The sequence below is a fragment of the Aphelocoma coerulescens genome (genome assembly GCF_041296385.1).
Source record: "Aphelocoma coerulescens isolate FSJ_1873_10779 chromosome Z unlocalized genomic scaffold, UR_Acoe_1.0 ChrZ, whole genome shotgun sequence".
NCBI classification, from domain to species: Eukaryota; Metazoa; Chordata; class Aves; order Passeriformes; family Corvidae; genus Aphelocoma; species Aphelocoma coerulescens.
This window is the reverse complement of record NW_027184085.1, coordinates 15,998,251-16,013,016: the sequence shown is the minus strand read 5'-3', so window position 1 is coordinate 16,013,016 and position 14,766 is coordinate 15,998,251. Positions and strand designations below refer to the sequence as shown.

At 40.0% G+C, this 14,766-nt stretch overlaps 1 protein-coding gene across 2 annotated transcripts in view; it reads right to left on the bottom strand.

Moving 5' to 3' along the window:
• Positions 1–6,004: 6,004 nt before the first annotated feature.
• ITGA2 (integrin subunit alpha 2) overlaps positions 6,005–14,766 on the bottom strand; it is a 68,748-nt gene continuing 59,986 nt past the window's right edge. For both annotated transcript variants that reach the window (XM_069001133.1, XM_069001132.1), the window contains 3 exons: positions 13,087–13,176; positions 9,654–9,770; positions 6,005–8,923 (listed from right to left, as the gene is read on the bottom strand). In XM_069001133.1, coding sequence (XP_068857234.1) covers positions 8,834–8,923; positions 9,654–9,770; positions 13,087–13,176 — 297 coding nt within the window. In that variant the 3' untranslated portion in view covers positions 6,005–8,833. The remainder of the gene's footprint in view (positions 8,924–9,653; positions 9,771–13,086; positions 13,177–14,766) is intronic.

Below are 14,766 nucleotides of genomic sequence, written 5' to 3'. Positions count from 1 at the left end.
TGAGCATGTTTACCTATGAATTTTTACAGAGTATCTCTATGTTTCTAAACAGTTCTTATAGATGTTTCAATCTCAATCATGTAGTTTGGACTGAGTGAAAAGGATGAGGATTAATTAGGGGTTTTAGGTGTTCTTAACTCTGCTTTGGAATTTCCTTTTTGTGCATTTTAACATGGAGTGAGTTTTTAAAAGCATCTTCCCTAAAATTCTTGGTTGTAAGGTGTTTAGACTACTCTTTGATAAATACTGTTTTAATGCTTTTACCTTGGTAGTCGGTGTTCTCTGTCTGCATGGGAGGTCACCACAGGACAATTGCATTTTTTTTAATCTTAAAGAAGGTTTCAGAGAGGTTTAATTTTATATGACTGCAGACTTAGTTTGCAAGCTTTATGCTATTTTGACGTTCTTGTAACATGAAAGCTACTTGAAGTAGATGAACTATTTTAGCACAGACAGAGAAGAAAATACAAATCATACCCCAGAGTTATTAACTTTTTAGTAGTGGTTATGTTCCAGTACCTCTGTCTCACAGAAACATTTTTACTGTGCAGCTGGTGTTAGAAAATAATTGCATTAAAAAAATATGGATAGAGATTGATTCAAAGTTAAATCTAGTACTCTACCAGCAAAAGACTTGCATTAGGAATAACATGCCAACCTGTAACTACTTAATGATGTCTAGACAAAATTTTGAAGGTGACTTTTTGGTTGAGTAAGTATGGTGCTGCAGGGAAAAAAAACCAAACCAGCTATTATTACAAATACACAACTATAATGTAATTAGTTTTAGTAATTGGACTTCATATATGTTAGGATTAAAATTCATCAAATGGAATAATTTTTCAAAGAAAAGGGAGTTTATTGAACTTACTGCAATTCATATATGCATTTATATTCATGTTTAAGATTTAATTTTAATACAGTTTTTCTCTTGTTGCTGTTTTAAAAACTAGTTAAATGAACTGACATAATATGCCTGGGCTTCACTGGAGATAATGTGTTACCTATCTGAGTAAGGTCATTTTATTTGTTACTCCGCTGTGCCATGGTAGTATTTAGATAGTAAGAGTTCAAGGCCCCATTGTGTATGGCATTTCTGCTAATTCTGAGAGGCAGTTTTATCTAGTCATCATTATCAGTTGCTCATATATATGTTCCTATACCGTATGTAGTTATTTATAATCCAGGTGCAACGTCAGCTCCTGAGTCAGGGCAATCCCAAGCACAAGTACAGGCTGGAGGGAGAATGGATCAAGACTAGCCCCGGGAAGAAACATTTGAGGATGTTTGTGAACAAAAATCTCAATATGAGCTGGCAGTGTGCACTTGCAGCCCAGAAAGCTGGCTGTGTCCTGGGCTGCATCAAAAACAGGACAAAGGGTTTGATTCTGCCCCTCTACTGTGCCTTCTGGAGCACTGCATCTGGCTCTGGAACGCCCAACACAAGAAGGATGTAGATTTGTTGGAGTGAGTCCAGAGGAGAGCCACTAAGTTGATCAGAGGACTAGAACACCTCTCCTATGAAGACAGGCTGAGAGCTGGGGTTTTTCAGCTTGCAGAAGGCTCCAGGGACACCTTGCATCACCTTTCAGTACCTAAAGGGGGCTTACAAGAAGTTTGGAGGGGGAATTTTCACAACAGCATGTAGTGATAGGACGGGGGAGGGATGGCCTTACACTGAAGTGAGGGTAGGTTTACATCAGATATTAGGAAGAAACTCTTTACTGTGAGGGTGATGAGATACTGGAACAGGTTGCCCAGAGAAGCTGTGGATGCCCCATCCCTGGAAGTGTTCAAGGCCAGGCTGGATGGAGCTCTGAGTAACCTGGTCTCGTGGCAGGTGTCCCAGCCTGTAGAAGGATGGCTGCAACTAGATGATCTGTAATGTCCCTTCCAATGCAAACGAGACTTTTATTCTGTAATCATTATATCACACACTAGTGAAGCCTCAGCTGTATATTCCATTTTATTGTGTCTGCAGCAAAAATCTACTAACATCTGCTACCTGCACAAATTAAAATGAGGAAAGTAGGTGGTGATCTTTTCCCCCCCCAGGGATTTTAATCACTTTTAATACTTAGTTACTGTATCTTAGATACTGTACTGAATTAAGTAAATTGTAATGAAACATACAGCTTCAGGCAGAAACATAGTTAATCTGGGCTTCTTAACTTACTGATGCACTTCCTCAGTGGAAGTCAGTCTTTCCTCTGCAGGGCAGCAGCTGCTCGTTGTGTGCTTACAGATACGCACCCTACAAACCATGTGGGCCCTATTACCTAGGCAGAGCTGGTCAAGCTGAAGACTGAGTTTTCCTTTGTTTCGGAGGTTGGAAAGAAGTCCTCTGCTGTTTGAATGTCATTTTTAATGGGAATTGTACAGAATACTCAGCACAATCACTTCCTCTGTGAAATAATTATTTTTCTCTTTAGAAGAGAAAGAAATACATGAACTTCTTTGTATTTGGTGTTCATTTTTCCATGTTCATATTTGCTGTTACCATGCAACTAATTAGTGTATTAATTTCGCAAAAACAAATGTTTAGCTTGTCTTTCAGTGGATGGTTTATGAATGAAGTAAAAGTTATGCACTGCTTGGATATTAGTGCTATGCTCTGATACTGAAAAACAGTGGTGTTTACAACAGTTAAATTCTACTTGGGACCCCATGATCAGGGGCAATTCCTGAGTTGCAGTAGTGTCTCTTTAGGGCCTTTCTAGCACTGCAGTCTCCTGGAAAATTTCTCCAGGGTGACCTTAAGTGCACCTTCCCCATCAGTAATGCAGCTGGGAAGGACGGTGCAGAAAAGAAGAGAGAATAATTGTGTACTTCCCCACAGTGACCAGGAACAATGAATGGAAGAGATGTTGTACTGAGTCACAGCTGAGTGTTACAATGTGTGTATGCTGCCATGGTAAAAACAATGAAATGTCATTTTGTGTCCCTAGCTGTGCATGAGGCAAGTTCTGCTTTGTTCTGGAACAATGATATATCAGTCTTGTGTAACTTTGGGTTCTTCAGCTGGCATGTAAAAGCGAAATGCAAATGTCTCTGGGAGGGATGGTGTGCTAATTAGAGGTAAAATATATCTCACTGAAAAAAGTCCATGCTCTCAACTCAGTGTTCTGTCTCCCTCTGTAAGGCTACCCTCTCTGCTAGGGCAGTGATATCATAAGAGGGCAGATTACTGTGTTCTAAGATAAATGCCAAAGGCTGTGTCTGGAGTGACTTAGAAGTGTTTCCAAATTGCCAGGCCAGGGGATGAATCCCAGCTGTGGCTCACTGTGCGTTAGGAAAAGATGTGGCTGTGTATGTCCTGCTGTCCCTCACATGGAGAACTACAGTGCTGGATGAGGGCTACTCTATGTTATGGTGAGGTCCATTGAGTGGGATGATAGACAGCTGCAGATCTGCCTATCTACCAGGAAGTCCCAGCTTTCTGGAATGAGTCCAGCTGTTTCTCTGCCTTGTCAATAGGGAAGGGTAATCCCACCTCTCCATGAGACCAGCTGTGTCGAGTTGGTGGCTCTGGTATAGAGGGATGTTCCTAGAAACAAATGCTGCAGACCCAGAGGGTCACCATGTGATTCCTGTAGAGATCTGCCAGATGAGGGCTGTCTGTGGAAGGGAAGTGCATGTCTTCAGAGTGATAATTTGTCCTTCTGAAAAGATGTCTTAGTCTTGGCTGGCAAAATTTGAATACACTGATCCACCCCTGTTGTCTGGCTGAACATCCGTATACCAGCATTGATTGATTTTAAGAGTTTGCTTTCCTGATTTTGAGCATTGTGCTCTGTTCTCAAGAGAAGCTCAGCCTGATGTGCATGATGAAAACAGTAACTGATGGATTGTCGCGGAAAAACGGGGCGGGGGAGGAAGAGGGTTGTGTTATAAGGCGCCTACCCAGGAGATGGCAGCCGAGAGATGGCTGAGCGGGAGGAGCGGTTCCTGGCCCACTCAGGTGCTGGCCGTGCTGGGAAATACAGGCCCTTGCGTCGGCTGTCGCTCATGAAAGTGCCACTGTTGCAGTCAGGAATGAAACCTTTAGATTGCTAGACTTTGAACTAGATTTTTGGCCTTTCTCTTAGCTCACTTTATGCACAGCTGTTCCAAGAAAGTTGTAGTTTTATAGAGTAGCACATTCATTTATTGCTTCAGAAGCATTTAAAAGAAAGAACTGCTAAATCTAATTATTAAATTGTATGTTAAAGCAGACAGTGCTGCCCTTTCCCTGTTAAAATGATGTGAAAAATAGTCTTGAGCATTAAATGCCATTCAGTACCATTATGTGTACTGTAGAGGTGACTGAAGAGGGTTCAGAATAGGCTGATGGCTATAAATTACCAGTTTCTTTGAGTACCTTAGGCCTGTTTTTTGAAAAACAAACACACCATAAAATTTGATTTTATCAAGTGTTACAAAAATTAGCATCCTGATGTATCTTTATAGCAGTTGTTTTTATAGAAGTTCCATTTTGACTATTTTAAAAGGCAAGTACATTTTTAAAACTGCGAGTATACCATATGCCTGTGATTGCATACAAGTAATTGACCAATTAACTCAGAACAGAAAGGTTGACTTAAAATATAGGACTCAACTTTTCTGAAGCTGTGAAAATGTACACTTAATTACTTTCAAAGGCAATAAAAAATCGAGGCAGTTAGCTATAGATTTTGAGATGCATTTTCATACCTTCATTTTTTTTTTGGTCTTTTAATTTGCAAGCTTTTGCTGTAGTTCAATTTTGGATGTGCTTTAGCCCCAGTCAGCAACTCAGCCCCATCCAGCCACGCACTTAACTCTGCCACTCATGGAATGGGGGAGAGAATAGGAAGAGTAAAATTGAGAAGTCTCATGGGTTGAGATGAAGACGGGTTAATAGGGAAAGTAAAAACTGCTCATGCAAGCAAAGCAAAACAAGGAATGCATTCACCACTTCCCATCGGCCGGCAGGTTGAGTCATCCCCAGGAAAGCAGAACTCCATTGCATGTACAAACACCAAACACTTCGAATACCTGTGGTCAGTTGTGGGCAGCTGTCGCAGCTCTGTCGCTTCCCACCTTCCTATGCCCCCCAGCCTCCTCGCTGCTGAGGTGGGGTGAAGAGCAGAAAAGGCCTTGAACATGTGAGCATTGCTTAGTGACAGGTAAAACATCCCTGTGTTATCAACAGTTTCCAGCACAAATTCAAAACACAGCCCCATACTAGGTACTGTCAAGAAATGTACCTCTACTCCAGTCAAAACCAGCACATGCATAAGTCAGTGTGTAAGGAATCTGGCTTTTAATTCTGCAAAACATGGAAGACAGAGTTTTGTGCCTTAAGATTAGGTTCATCTAGTATTATGGAAGTGTTAAAACTGGTAGCCTACCTAAATGTTTATGTACCACTGTTAAAAGTATGGATGAGTTGAAAGTGGAAATAAAAAGCTCTGTGAAAGCGTGTCGTTTTCAGGTGGTAATTTCTGACAATACTGTCTTCCTGTCTTTCTACTCATAGCCAAGTTCCTCCTCTCTTCCTTTGCCACATTTTTCCCAATGAAAAGTTGAATTTAGCTTTTCTGGTGTAGCCAGAGCCAGAATCACGACACACTACTGCTGACCAGTTCTGTAAATAGATAAAGTGCAGAGACTTTATCTATTTACAATATAGATATGTGTGTGTAATTTTAGATACCAGTGATGATAACCCCATGTTTATAGGATGGCCTGGCCATGGTAATGTTTTAATACCATCTATTCAGCTAGAGCTTTCCAAATATTTTACTCTAATGTGAACTGGGTTATACTACAGTACAGCTTACTGGTGGTGTTACACTCTTGACTGTGATCTACAAGTCTTCAAGTGCAGTTTCTTTGTATACCTAGCAGAGTCATTCCTGTAGGGTTCTTACTGTGTGCTACTGGAACAAAGCCATATTTGCCTCCTTTTATGCAGTGCTTTTTCAGTAGCACTGCTTCTCTTTAGGGTGCTGTTTAAAAACAAATGAGTCAGCGTTCAGCAGTAGTCTTGGGTTTTATTGCAGTAATGCTGTTAGGCCCTCTGACAGGCCACCACAGTGATACAGTCCCTGCTCCCATAGAGCTTACATGCTAGCTTTTAGAAGTCAACTTTATTATAAATTCTCTTGTACATCCCAAATTTATACATAGGCTCATATGAAACCAACTCTGATTTTGGACTTGAGTCTAGTACTTCAGGAAATCAGCAGCTAGATTTCAAGACCAGAATCAGATGTAATGAGTTTGCTGAAGGTATTGCTGACTTTTCTTGCTGCCAGCACAAACAGAAGTACATGCTGAAGCTCAAAATTTCAGGATATTTAAAACATGCTGCTTTAAAAAAGTAAATTAAAAAAAAAAAAACAACAAAACCCTTGCACACAATACAAAATATACATAATATTTCCAGTATTATTTGCGGCTGTGCCAACTTAAAAGTGCAATAGACTCACCCATTACAAAAACTGAATTAGCCTTTTAAGTATTAATTGTAAGAGAAAAATAAACTAGTAACTTGAAGTGGTTAGGATGCAAAAACCTTACCCATTGCTATGTCTCCCCTTTTTTTTGGAAAAGCAGTATTATGTCCAGGCTGGGAAGGAGAATCCTGCTGTCCATGTCAAAATACAACCCAGTGAAGTCTAGTGAATTGAATCATTGCTACCTGATTGATAAACTGTTAAATCCCCAAAGAAGTTGCATATTGGATATTGACCTGTACCTTCCACCAAAGGTGGAAGAAGGAAATCTGGGTGAATGCCTGAATTGCCCTTGCAGGCAGCACCAAAAATCGAAGATTCTACCATCTGGTGTATTGTGAAATTCCCCCTCTGCTCTGGAGCGCATGACCCTGATTATGTAGGAGCTTCCCACATACATGGCTGTAGGGGTTATTTTTTTCTGCACAAGTTTAAATAAGAATTGAGGCAGACAATTTTTTTATCTTTACTTTCAGAACATTTGCCCTCAAAGTTTATAATTACAAGTCAGGAGCTTATTCTTTAGGTTTAGGAAATTGCTATTCTTTCTCCCCACTTTTTAAATAGTTGTTTTGGTCACAGACTTAGTTGATGGCAAGAATCTTTTTTCAGAATTTAAAAAAAAACCCAAACATCCCAAAACATAACATTTCATAGATACAAAATAAATTCAAAACACATATACAACTACACTGAGCAGCTGTTGCTGCAAATGAAGCCGTTATTTGCCAAAGAGATGGTTGGCTTTTGACTGATTATCTATTAAAAAAGTAAAACTTTCAAACGTGCTCAAGCCTAGTCCCTCAGAAAATAATGGAAAAGTGCCTAAGCATAATTACAATCCAGCTTTGGGGGAAAGAAGACATGACTTTGTGTTCTCAGTCAGGCACATTTGCATGTTTTACTCTTCAAGTAAATCACCTCAAGTTGGAAACAATCTCATTTGCATGGCAGCATACATAAGAAAGACACACATCTTCTCTCACAATCCATTGTAAGTGTAACTGCCAGCCACAAGAGAGAAAGGCAGCCAAAAGGCCAATTCCCCTGGCTGTTACCAGTCTTACTGCATGGGCCTTTTTAAGACTGAGCTTTCATTATAACCAGGCAGCGTAACAGCAAGTGATAAACTTGAGGTGCATAACCAACACAAAGTCACTCAAGTGTTGTGCTTAGAGCTCATTCCAGAGCACTACAGTACTTCACTGTATAAAACATAAGTTCACTTCATCAAGACATGAACAGGTGGGACCAAAAAAAAATGTGACAGGTAAGGAGGTTGTACTGAGCTTTGGTCTCCTGGAGGGCACTGAGATGCTAAAGAAGTAAGTGCAGTAAACATTTTACAGAGCTTAGATCTTTACTATCCCCTTTTGTAACGTGCATAATTCCTCAGTCAGCTATCCCCTTTAGTTCTCTCTATGCTCTTAGTCTTGCAAAATCTTTCAGTACAGAATTAAAGACAAGATCTTGACTGTCTTTCCTATTTATGTCAAAAGCCAAACTTATATACACCGAGAGTGTAAAGGCCAGTGTAACAGTAGTGGTAGTGCTTCTCAAGATGAAAATCAGTAATAACATTGCAGAGTACATGCTGTAAGTGATTATGAAATTCATATTTTCTTCTCGGGGAGAAAGTATTCAGAAGACAGTTATACATACCATTTGGCAGTATTTCCCCAAAACAATATCCTTCAGTAATTTATCTGTGACCTTAGTGCAAGAAATACGGTGAACTTTTGGAAGACTGCCCAACCAGTTGTCCTGTAGCACCCAGACAGACATCTTCATACACAGTTCCTAGTTTATAGATTAGTTACAGCAAAGGTTTGCTGGTGGAAATTACTTTTCTGAAACAATAAGGATGGAGCTAGTCAATGAAAAAATGACTTCTTCTCCCAGTCTGGAAGCAGTATTCACCACACATTCATCATCAACTTAATAGAAAATGTCCTTTAACACATATGGTACTTGTCAACTGAATTACCAACTGATGCTGTTCCACAATAATCTGAAATAAATTCTTCTGTTTCACTCTGCAGTGGATCAAGAGAAGGGCTGCTGGTACAGTATGTTACTGTATACTCCGGACCTGCCAGTTCTACGGGTTAAGTTTGTTTGAAAGGCAAAAATTTACAAGAAAAGGCACTATAAATCATTTTTGAAAAAACCAAACTGTCCTGCAGTTACTCTTACAATAGAGTAGAATCTGTAAAATAGTTTCATCTATAAAGACACTTCCATTAAAAATGTTTAATGTTACTAAGCTTTAAGGCACTCCAGCTGAAGAACTGACTGATCACAACTACTGTTGGTGGCTCAGATCTCCTTTTTATCCACATAACTCATCTTCAGTCTTTGTCCTTTGTGAGTTCTGCAATTTCATCGACATCTTCTATATCCTGTGTCATTTTCTCATACTGTCTCTTGAAGAAGCCAAGCTGTGAGAAGTATTAAAATAACACCACATTGCAGTCAGTCACGGATAATTCATTTCTCAGCAAAGCTAAATACTGTGATGGTAGAAATGCACATATGTGCATGCCCACAGTATAGAGTTTGATTTGTAGACAATTCCTGCCTCTAAATGAGAGGAGGTGGGCCCTAAAGTCTTGCCTGGTGCAACTAAATGCTAGAGCAGCAGTCCTGATTAGCCAGTTTCCTCCCTGCCAAGATACGACATTTCCATGATGCCTTGATGTGCCACCAATGCCCTGGCACACAGAAAAACCTTCCACTTTTTCTATGTAACCTTTGTAATTTGCTTTTTCCCCTTGCCCTTTCTCTGTTCTTTTGTGGTCTGTTCAATATATATCCTCTCCCACCTTGTTTGTAATCCCCACCTTTGTCCACTGGGAATATCATGGGTGTTCAGAGCCCAGCTAGGGTATTATGGAAGGAGACAGACAGTGTCAAAAGGAGAAGAGTAAATACCACAGCCCCTGTTTTGAATGACTGACAACTCATTTATCATCTTCATGTTGCCAGTTTCTATGAGGACCCATTTCATAAGCCCTTCTGAAATACATCAAGGGTGTAACGCCAAAGCAGTATTATTACCACCAAACTGCAGATGTGGTTTTGTTTCATACTAGAGAAGAGAGATTCCAAAGAAAATAGCCCAAATGTATTTATCTCTTTCTGGATTTAAGCATATAAATACCTACTTACTTTCCACAAAACAGCAACCAGTACCAACAGCAACAGAAGTCCAGCCAATATACTGCCAATCACAACACCTACTGGTACCTCAGCTTCCTCATCTGGCTTCATTATTGTAACTGGGATCTGAAAGCAGAGAGATTGTGTCTTAGGGGTTAATGTTAACTGCAAATAAGGTAGGATTTATAAAACAAGGATCAAGAATGTGTGGACTGCACACATTCTAGGATCAATGACTGGAACACATCAAGCAATTACAGCCCTTTCACTGGTGTCCATGGGTGCCTGGTTGCACCACTGTGGCACACAACAGTGCTAGCTAAGGACTAGAGGCCCTCATCACTCTTGGCCATGCATACCAGGCAGAGAACCAACCTCTCATGCCAGCTGCCTCTCCATTAACAGGAGGCCTTTCAGAGGCTCCACACACCATCACTGTGTAGACATGGTTTGTGAAGGTGGGGAACAGCCTGGTGTACAGCCCCAAAATCAGAATGCTGGAGAAGAACTGTTTTCCACCAAGTGTTGTCAGAGCCCATTATCTGTGGTGGGCAGCTGTAGGAGGCAGTACTAGTCACTGAGGCCAGACACCATTGCATCTGCTGAAATTCCAACCCTCCTGCTGGGCAGGTACCTCTGTCTCCTTTGCCTGCTGTTCCTACCTTCTGTAAAACCACTAACGACTTGACAAATCTTCTCATGGTGATCTGTGTTTTCTGGGGTCAACTGCATGAATTTGCTGCAAGATGCGTGGGTCAAACAAGAGAACTTCTAGCACACCTACATTTCCTGAACCACAAGCAATACCAGAGAGCTCCCAGAAGAGCATACAGTGTCTGGAAGTTAGTTTTCAGGTGATACCCTATCTAGCTGGCTTAGGTATAACTAAATATATAATTACATATAACAGGGTTTTCTCAGGGAGACATTGCTATAATATTTATGAACTGTCAAAGTTTTGGATTTAATCTTGGAATGACATGCAGTTAGCTGAAAGTATTTTCCCTTCCTGAAACATGATAAAACAAGTCACACTGTTTTACTTTCTCAGGGTTGCTTGTTCAGTGCATTTGTCTGGAGAAATTTAATCTTAAACTTTCTGGGAAACTTGCACTGGACTGACATTTCAGTGATTTAAGTCATTTCTGTTGGAAGTCTCCAGTGTTGTGCTAGGTGTGGTTATATGTATTCATTTCACCAAGGCAGGATGGCTTTGTGTATTTTCTAACTGAATGGCCATAATGATGATTCTAGCAGGTTAACATTCTGTCCTCCAGCTGGCAGTCCTTTCCAACTTGGAAAAAATCTGAAAGCTTTTACGTAAAAATACCTAAGCAGCTTCCCCACATAGCATCACAAGGCAATATCATTCATTTGGCTAAACAACAACCCAGTTCATCCAATGTAAAAAGCCAATTTTATATATGCAGTTTGCCTAGTAGTGCTTTCTCCATTAGATTAACAATGAAGTGGCACTATTGGAAAGGACAATTGATGCCTAAGAACAAATTATCCTTCCTGAAGTTAAACTGTGGTCAATAAGACACCATGAGACTGGGATGCACCTCATCTAGTGTTATATCTACAACATGGTTCCTTGACTTCCAAAGGAGAATAGGGTTTTTAAGAGCCAAATTCACCCTAGTTATTTTCAGGATCATCTTTAGGATGAGACGAACTGCATTTCAGAAATACCTGTTCTTTTCAGGGACTAGGGTTTATAGAATGTGGATGACTAATGCAGATATTAAATTGGATGAATCCTATCACATCCATCTAAATTAACAGGGTAAGTAGGGAAATAAGCTCCCTTTTCCTCTGCACTATTCTGTTCCCAAGGAAGTGGGAAGGGCAGACTGGGTATCCCTGTTGGCCTGACAAGAAGTAAGCGCAGTTCTGAGTATGGGCCCCAAGTGTCAAACTGTCTGCCCTAGGGAGAATGTACCTCCACAACCTGGCACATTTACCAAGACTTCTCATGGGGCAGTAGGCCATTGAGTGAAGATCAGGCTGGAAGTCACCAAAAGCCACTGTGTTTCTTAGGAACCCTGTGGAAAACTTTCAGGGTCCGTTCAGCTACTGCCTCAAAGGTGTAAAAGTCCCAGCTCCACATGTGTCAATGGCTGGGGGAGGAATCAACTTTTACTTGTCAACTACCATTTTTCTAGTTCTCCTGAAATTACCATCAGAACTTCTGGTAATGTAGATTGACAGTACCATGCTTCAAAATGGAAGGTGGAAAAATACCTATTAATACATGGTTTATGAGCTACCTAAAAAGCCTATGCAATTACCTGGAATATTTGCATTGTATAGTAATGAGTTTCAGCTCCTACTAGAAATGATACCATGCCAAACTGAAGCACTCAGAACACTTCAAACACTAGCATGTAATTTTTCTGCAAAAACATTCTTCCTTTGTTCTTCAGGCACTGGAGGTTTTCCTGATTCCAAAATGGTTTATTTAGAGGTTCTTCACAAGAAATAGAGTGATCCATGAGAAACCAATGATTAAGAATGGTATGGTCTTATCACACAGAGAGATAGATCAATCTATAACTGCTTTTGTATATATTTAGTTGAAGTCTCCATTGCCTGTGAATGGGCTATGCTGCACATTCTTACACATATTTTTCTCATTTACTAATTTGCATTTTGGTCTTCAGTGGCCTTGGTTATTTTATGGATAAAACAGGGTATTAAGTCCTGTAAAAATAAATCTGAAGTTAGTCCTGCAAATGGAAGGGCGTTCCTCTCAAGACTGACTAAGAGAGTAAGGTATCCTCTTTTATTACAACAGTACCACAGTGCTACTGTATTCTTCCAGTGCTTTTTATGTTTGTGTATAGCAGATGGAAGGCTAGGGAGAATTCTGTACTAATAAAGCAGTAGTTTGGAGACTTCTCTTTAGATTAGCTGTGTCCACATTGTCCATATGCTAAAATGGCTATTCCAAATGCTAAAAATATTCCACTTTCCTTTACAAATAAAATTATTTTCTGGAGACTTTGCCAAACATTTGTGTAGAAATATCAAGCTGTATATACTTATAGAAGTAAGTAAGACTATAAATCAGATTTGTGAACATGCTTCTCAGAGCTCATTTATCTATAAGAATTAATTCCATTCCAGAAAGAAGTCCAAATTTTGGTCTTTTCATGAACAAGAAGCTATCTGAATTTCAGAAGTTTCTAGCTGACTTTTTCTCATAGTTCTACAATTTGTTTGAGACCTACAGGTTTTAACTATGTTTGGTTTATATAGCAGTGGGCTGAAATGAAAAAAATTTAATAATTTAAGGGAGCTGTATAATCAGAAGGGTATGTTAGTTCAACATAATCAAATTGCTATGTACTCCTAAAGGACACAGAAAATTAAATACTATCACTTTGATACAGTCAAAGATAAAGAAGTTGAAAAAATATACTTATCTATCACTTACAGTTAGGGTATTCTCTCCAATTATAAATAACTCAGTGTTATGTGTATCAATTTTCGCTTCTGCAGAGAGTTGTAATGTCTGGAAAGTTACCTGAAAGAGAAGATTAAAACAACTGTGAAGCTCTGTTATAGGGCAACTCAATTAAAAGTAAATGTCCTAAAATGTCCTAAAATGATTCTCTTGCCTTGAAATGAAGACTTCGCAACCAGAAAAGAAAATCATAGTATTAAGAAAATTTAAATTATTTTTAAATTTTTCCCCAGCTAACATGTTAATCAAAGTAACAATATATCAGTAATCCACTTAGCAATGACACTGGGAAACTGGTTTTTCTTTTTCTTTAATGTATAATTCAAGCAAAACAAAAGGAATTATTTATGTAACCCTTCTCATAGTTATTTCAAAGCTGTCACTGCTGCTAGCAGGAAGAGATGGGGTAAAATAACAGTGAGAAAAGGAGACACGGCAACAAAAGACAGATGGGAATATATCTCTGGCCTTTGCAAGAAATGGAAACTGGATGTTCTTTTACTTCCCCCCGCCTTCACCTCTATCCAATGCTTCTGTTTTTCCCCATTTATTTTTTCCTTTCATTACGTTCCTCTCCACGTCTCAAATTCTGACATGGCTCTCTCAGTTTAAACAGAGAAGATAACAAAACTCTTAAGCCAATTCCTGTTTGAAAAGGGTGCTTGTGCCAGATCCCACTTCCCTCTGTAGATGTACTGGAGGAGAGGTGCATGGCTGTGTAGAAACTGATAGTTCACTACTGCTTTTCTCCTACAGCACTATGAGGAATGGCCTCAGGTTCATGGGAGCACAGCACCACTCTCCAGATGAACCAAAGGCAATGCCTGCTCTGTCATTTTGCCTCCTCAGCCATTTCTCTGTGGCAGGGCCAGGTACTATGGACCTGACATAGGACACATGGGCAGGCAGGGGTCTGTAGCAGCCAACACATACCAAACTGTCTCTGCAGTGTAAGTTACTGCATCCCTGCACTGTGGCCATCTGCCCAAGTGGTGTGCCCTGCACACCTAAAAGTTTAGAAACACACCTGAGCACTATTCAAAGCACCTCAATTCCTAAACACATCTTTTCTTTGCTTAGCAGGTACTGGCAAGCCTGCTATCCCCTTCTGGGACAGCGGCTGATTGCCACTAAATAAAAAGGCTGATGATGTGCAGATTGAGTGAGTGCTTGCAAAATTATTTGCAATGAATCAAATAGGAAATTACAAAATGGAAGATGTGAGAACTGTGACATGATCTTTCCTTCCCATTGGCCAGGGTTAAACAAACCATTCCCATTCACTTCTTTGTGAGGGTAGTAACCTTTTTTTCAGGTCTCCACCTTCTGCGTACCTAACAGCACTAACAATGGTCTTGACCCAGCTGATTAGAAAAATACAAGCTCTAAAGACAGACAGATGCTTTTTGTCACACATTTCCATAACACATTTTACATTATCAACCTGACTTTTTCCTTTTAAGAGATGAATGCTAAAGCTGACAACAGCCCTGCTGTTAAATGTCAATACCTGCCACAAGACTCGCCAGACACACTAAGGAGACTGCGTCATGTTCCCGACACGTTAGGCAAACCCAGGACTCCAAGACCATTTGGTTGGTTGCCTAGCTAAGAAGCAAACATGGTCTAACTTCAAAAGTCTGGTATCTC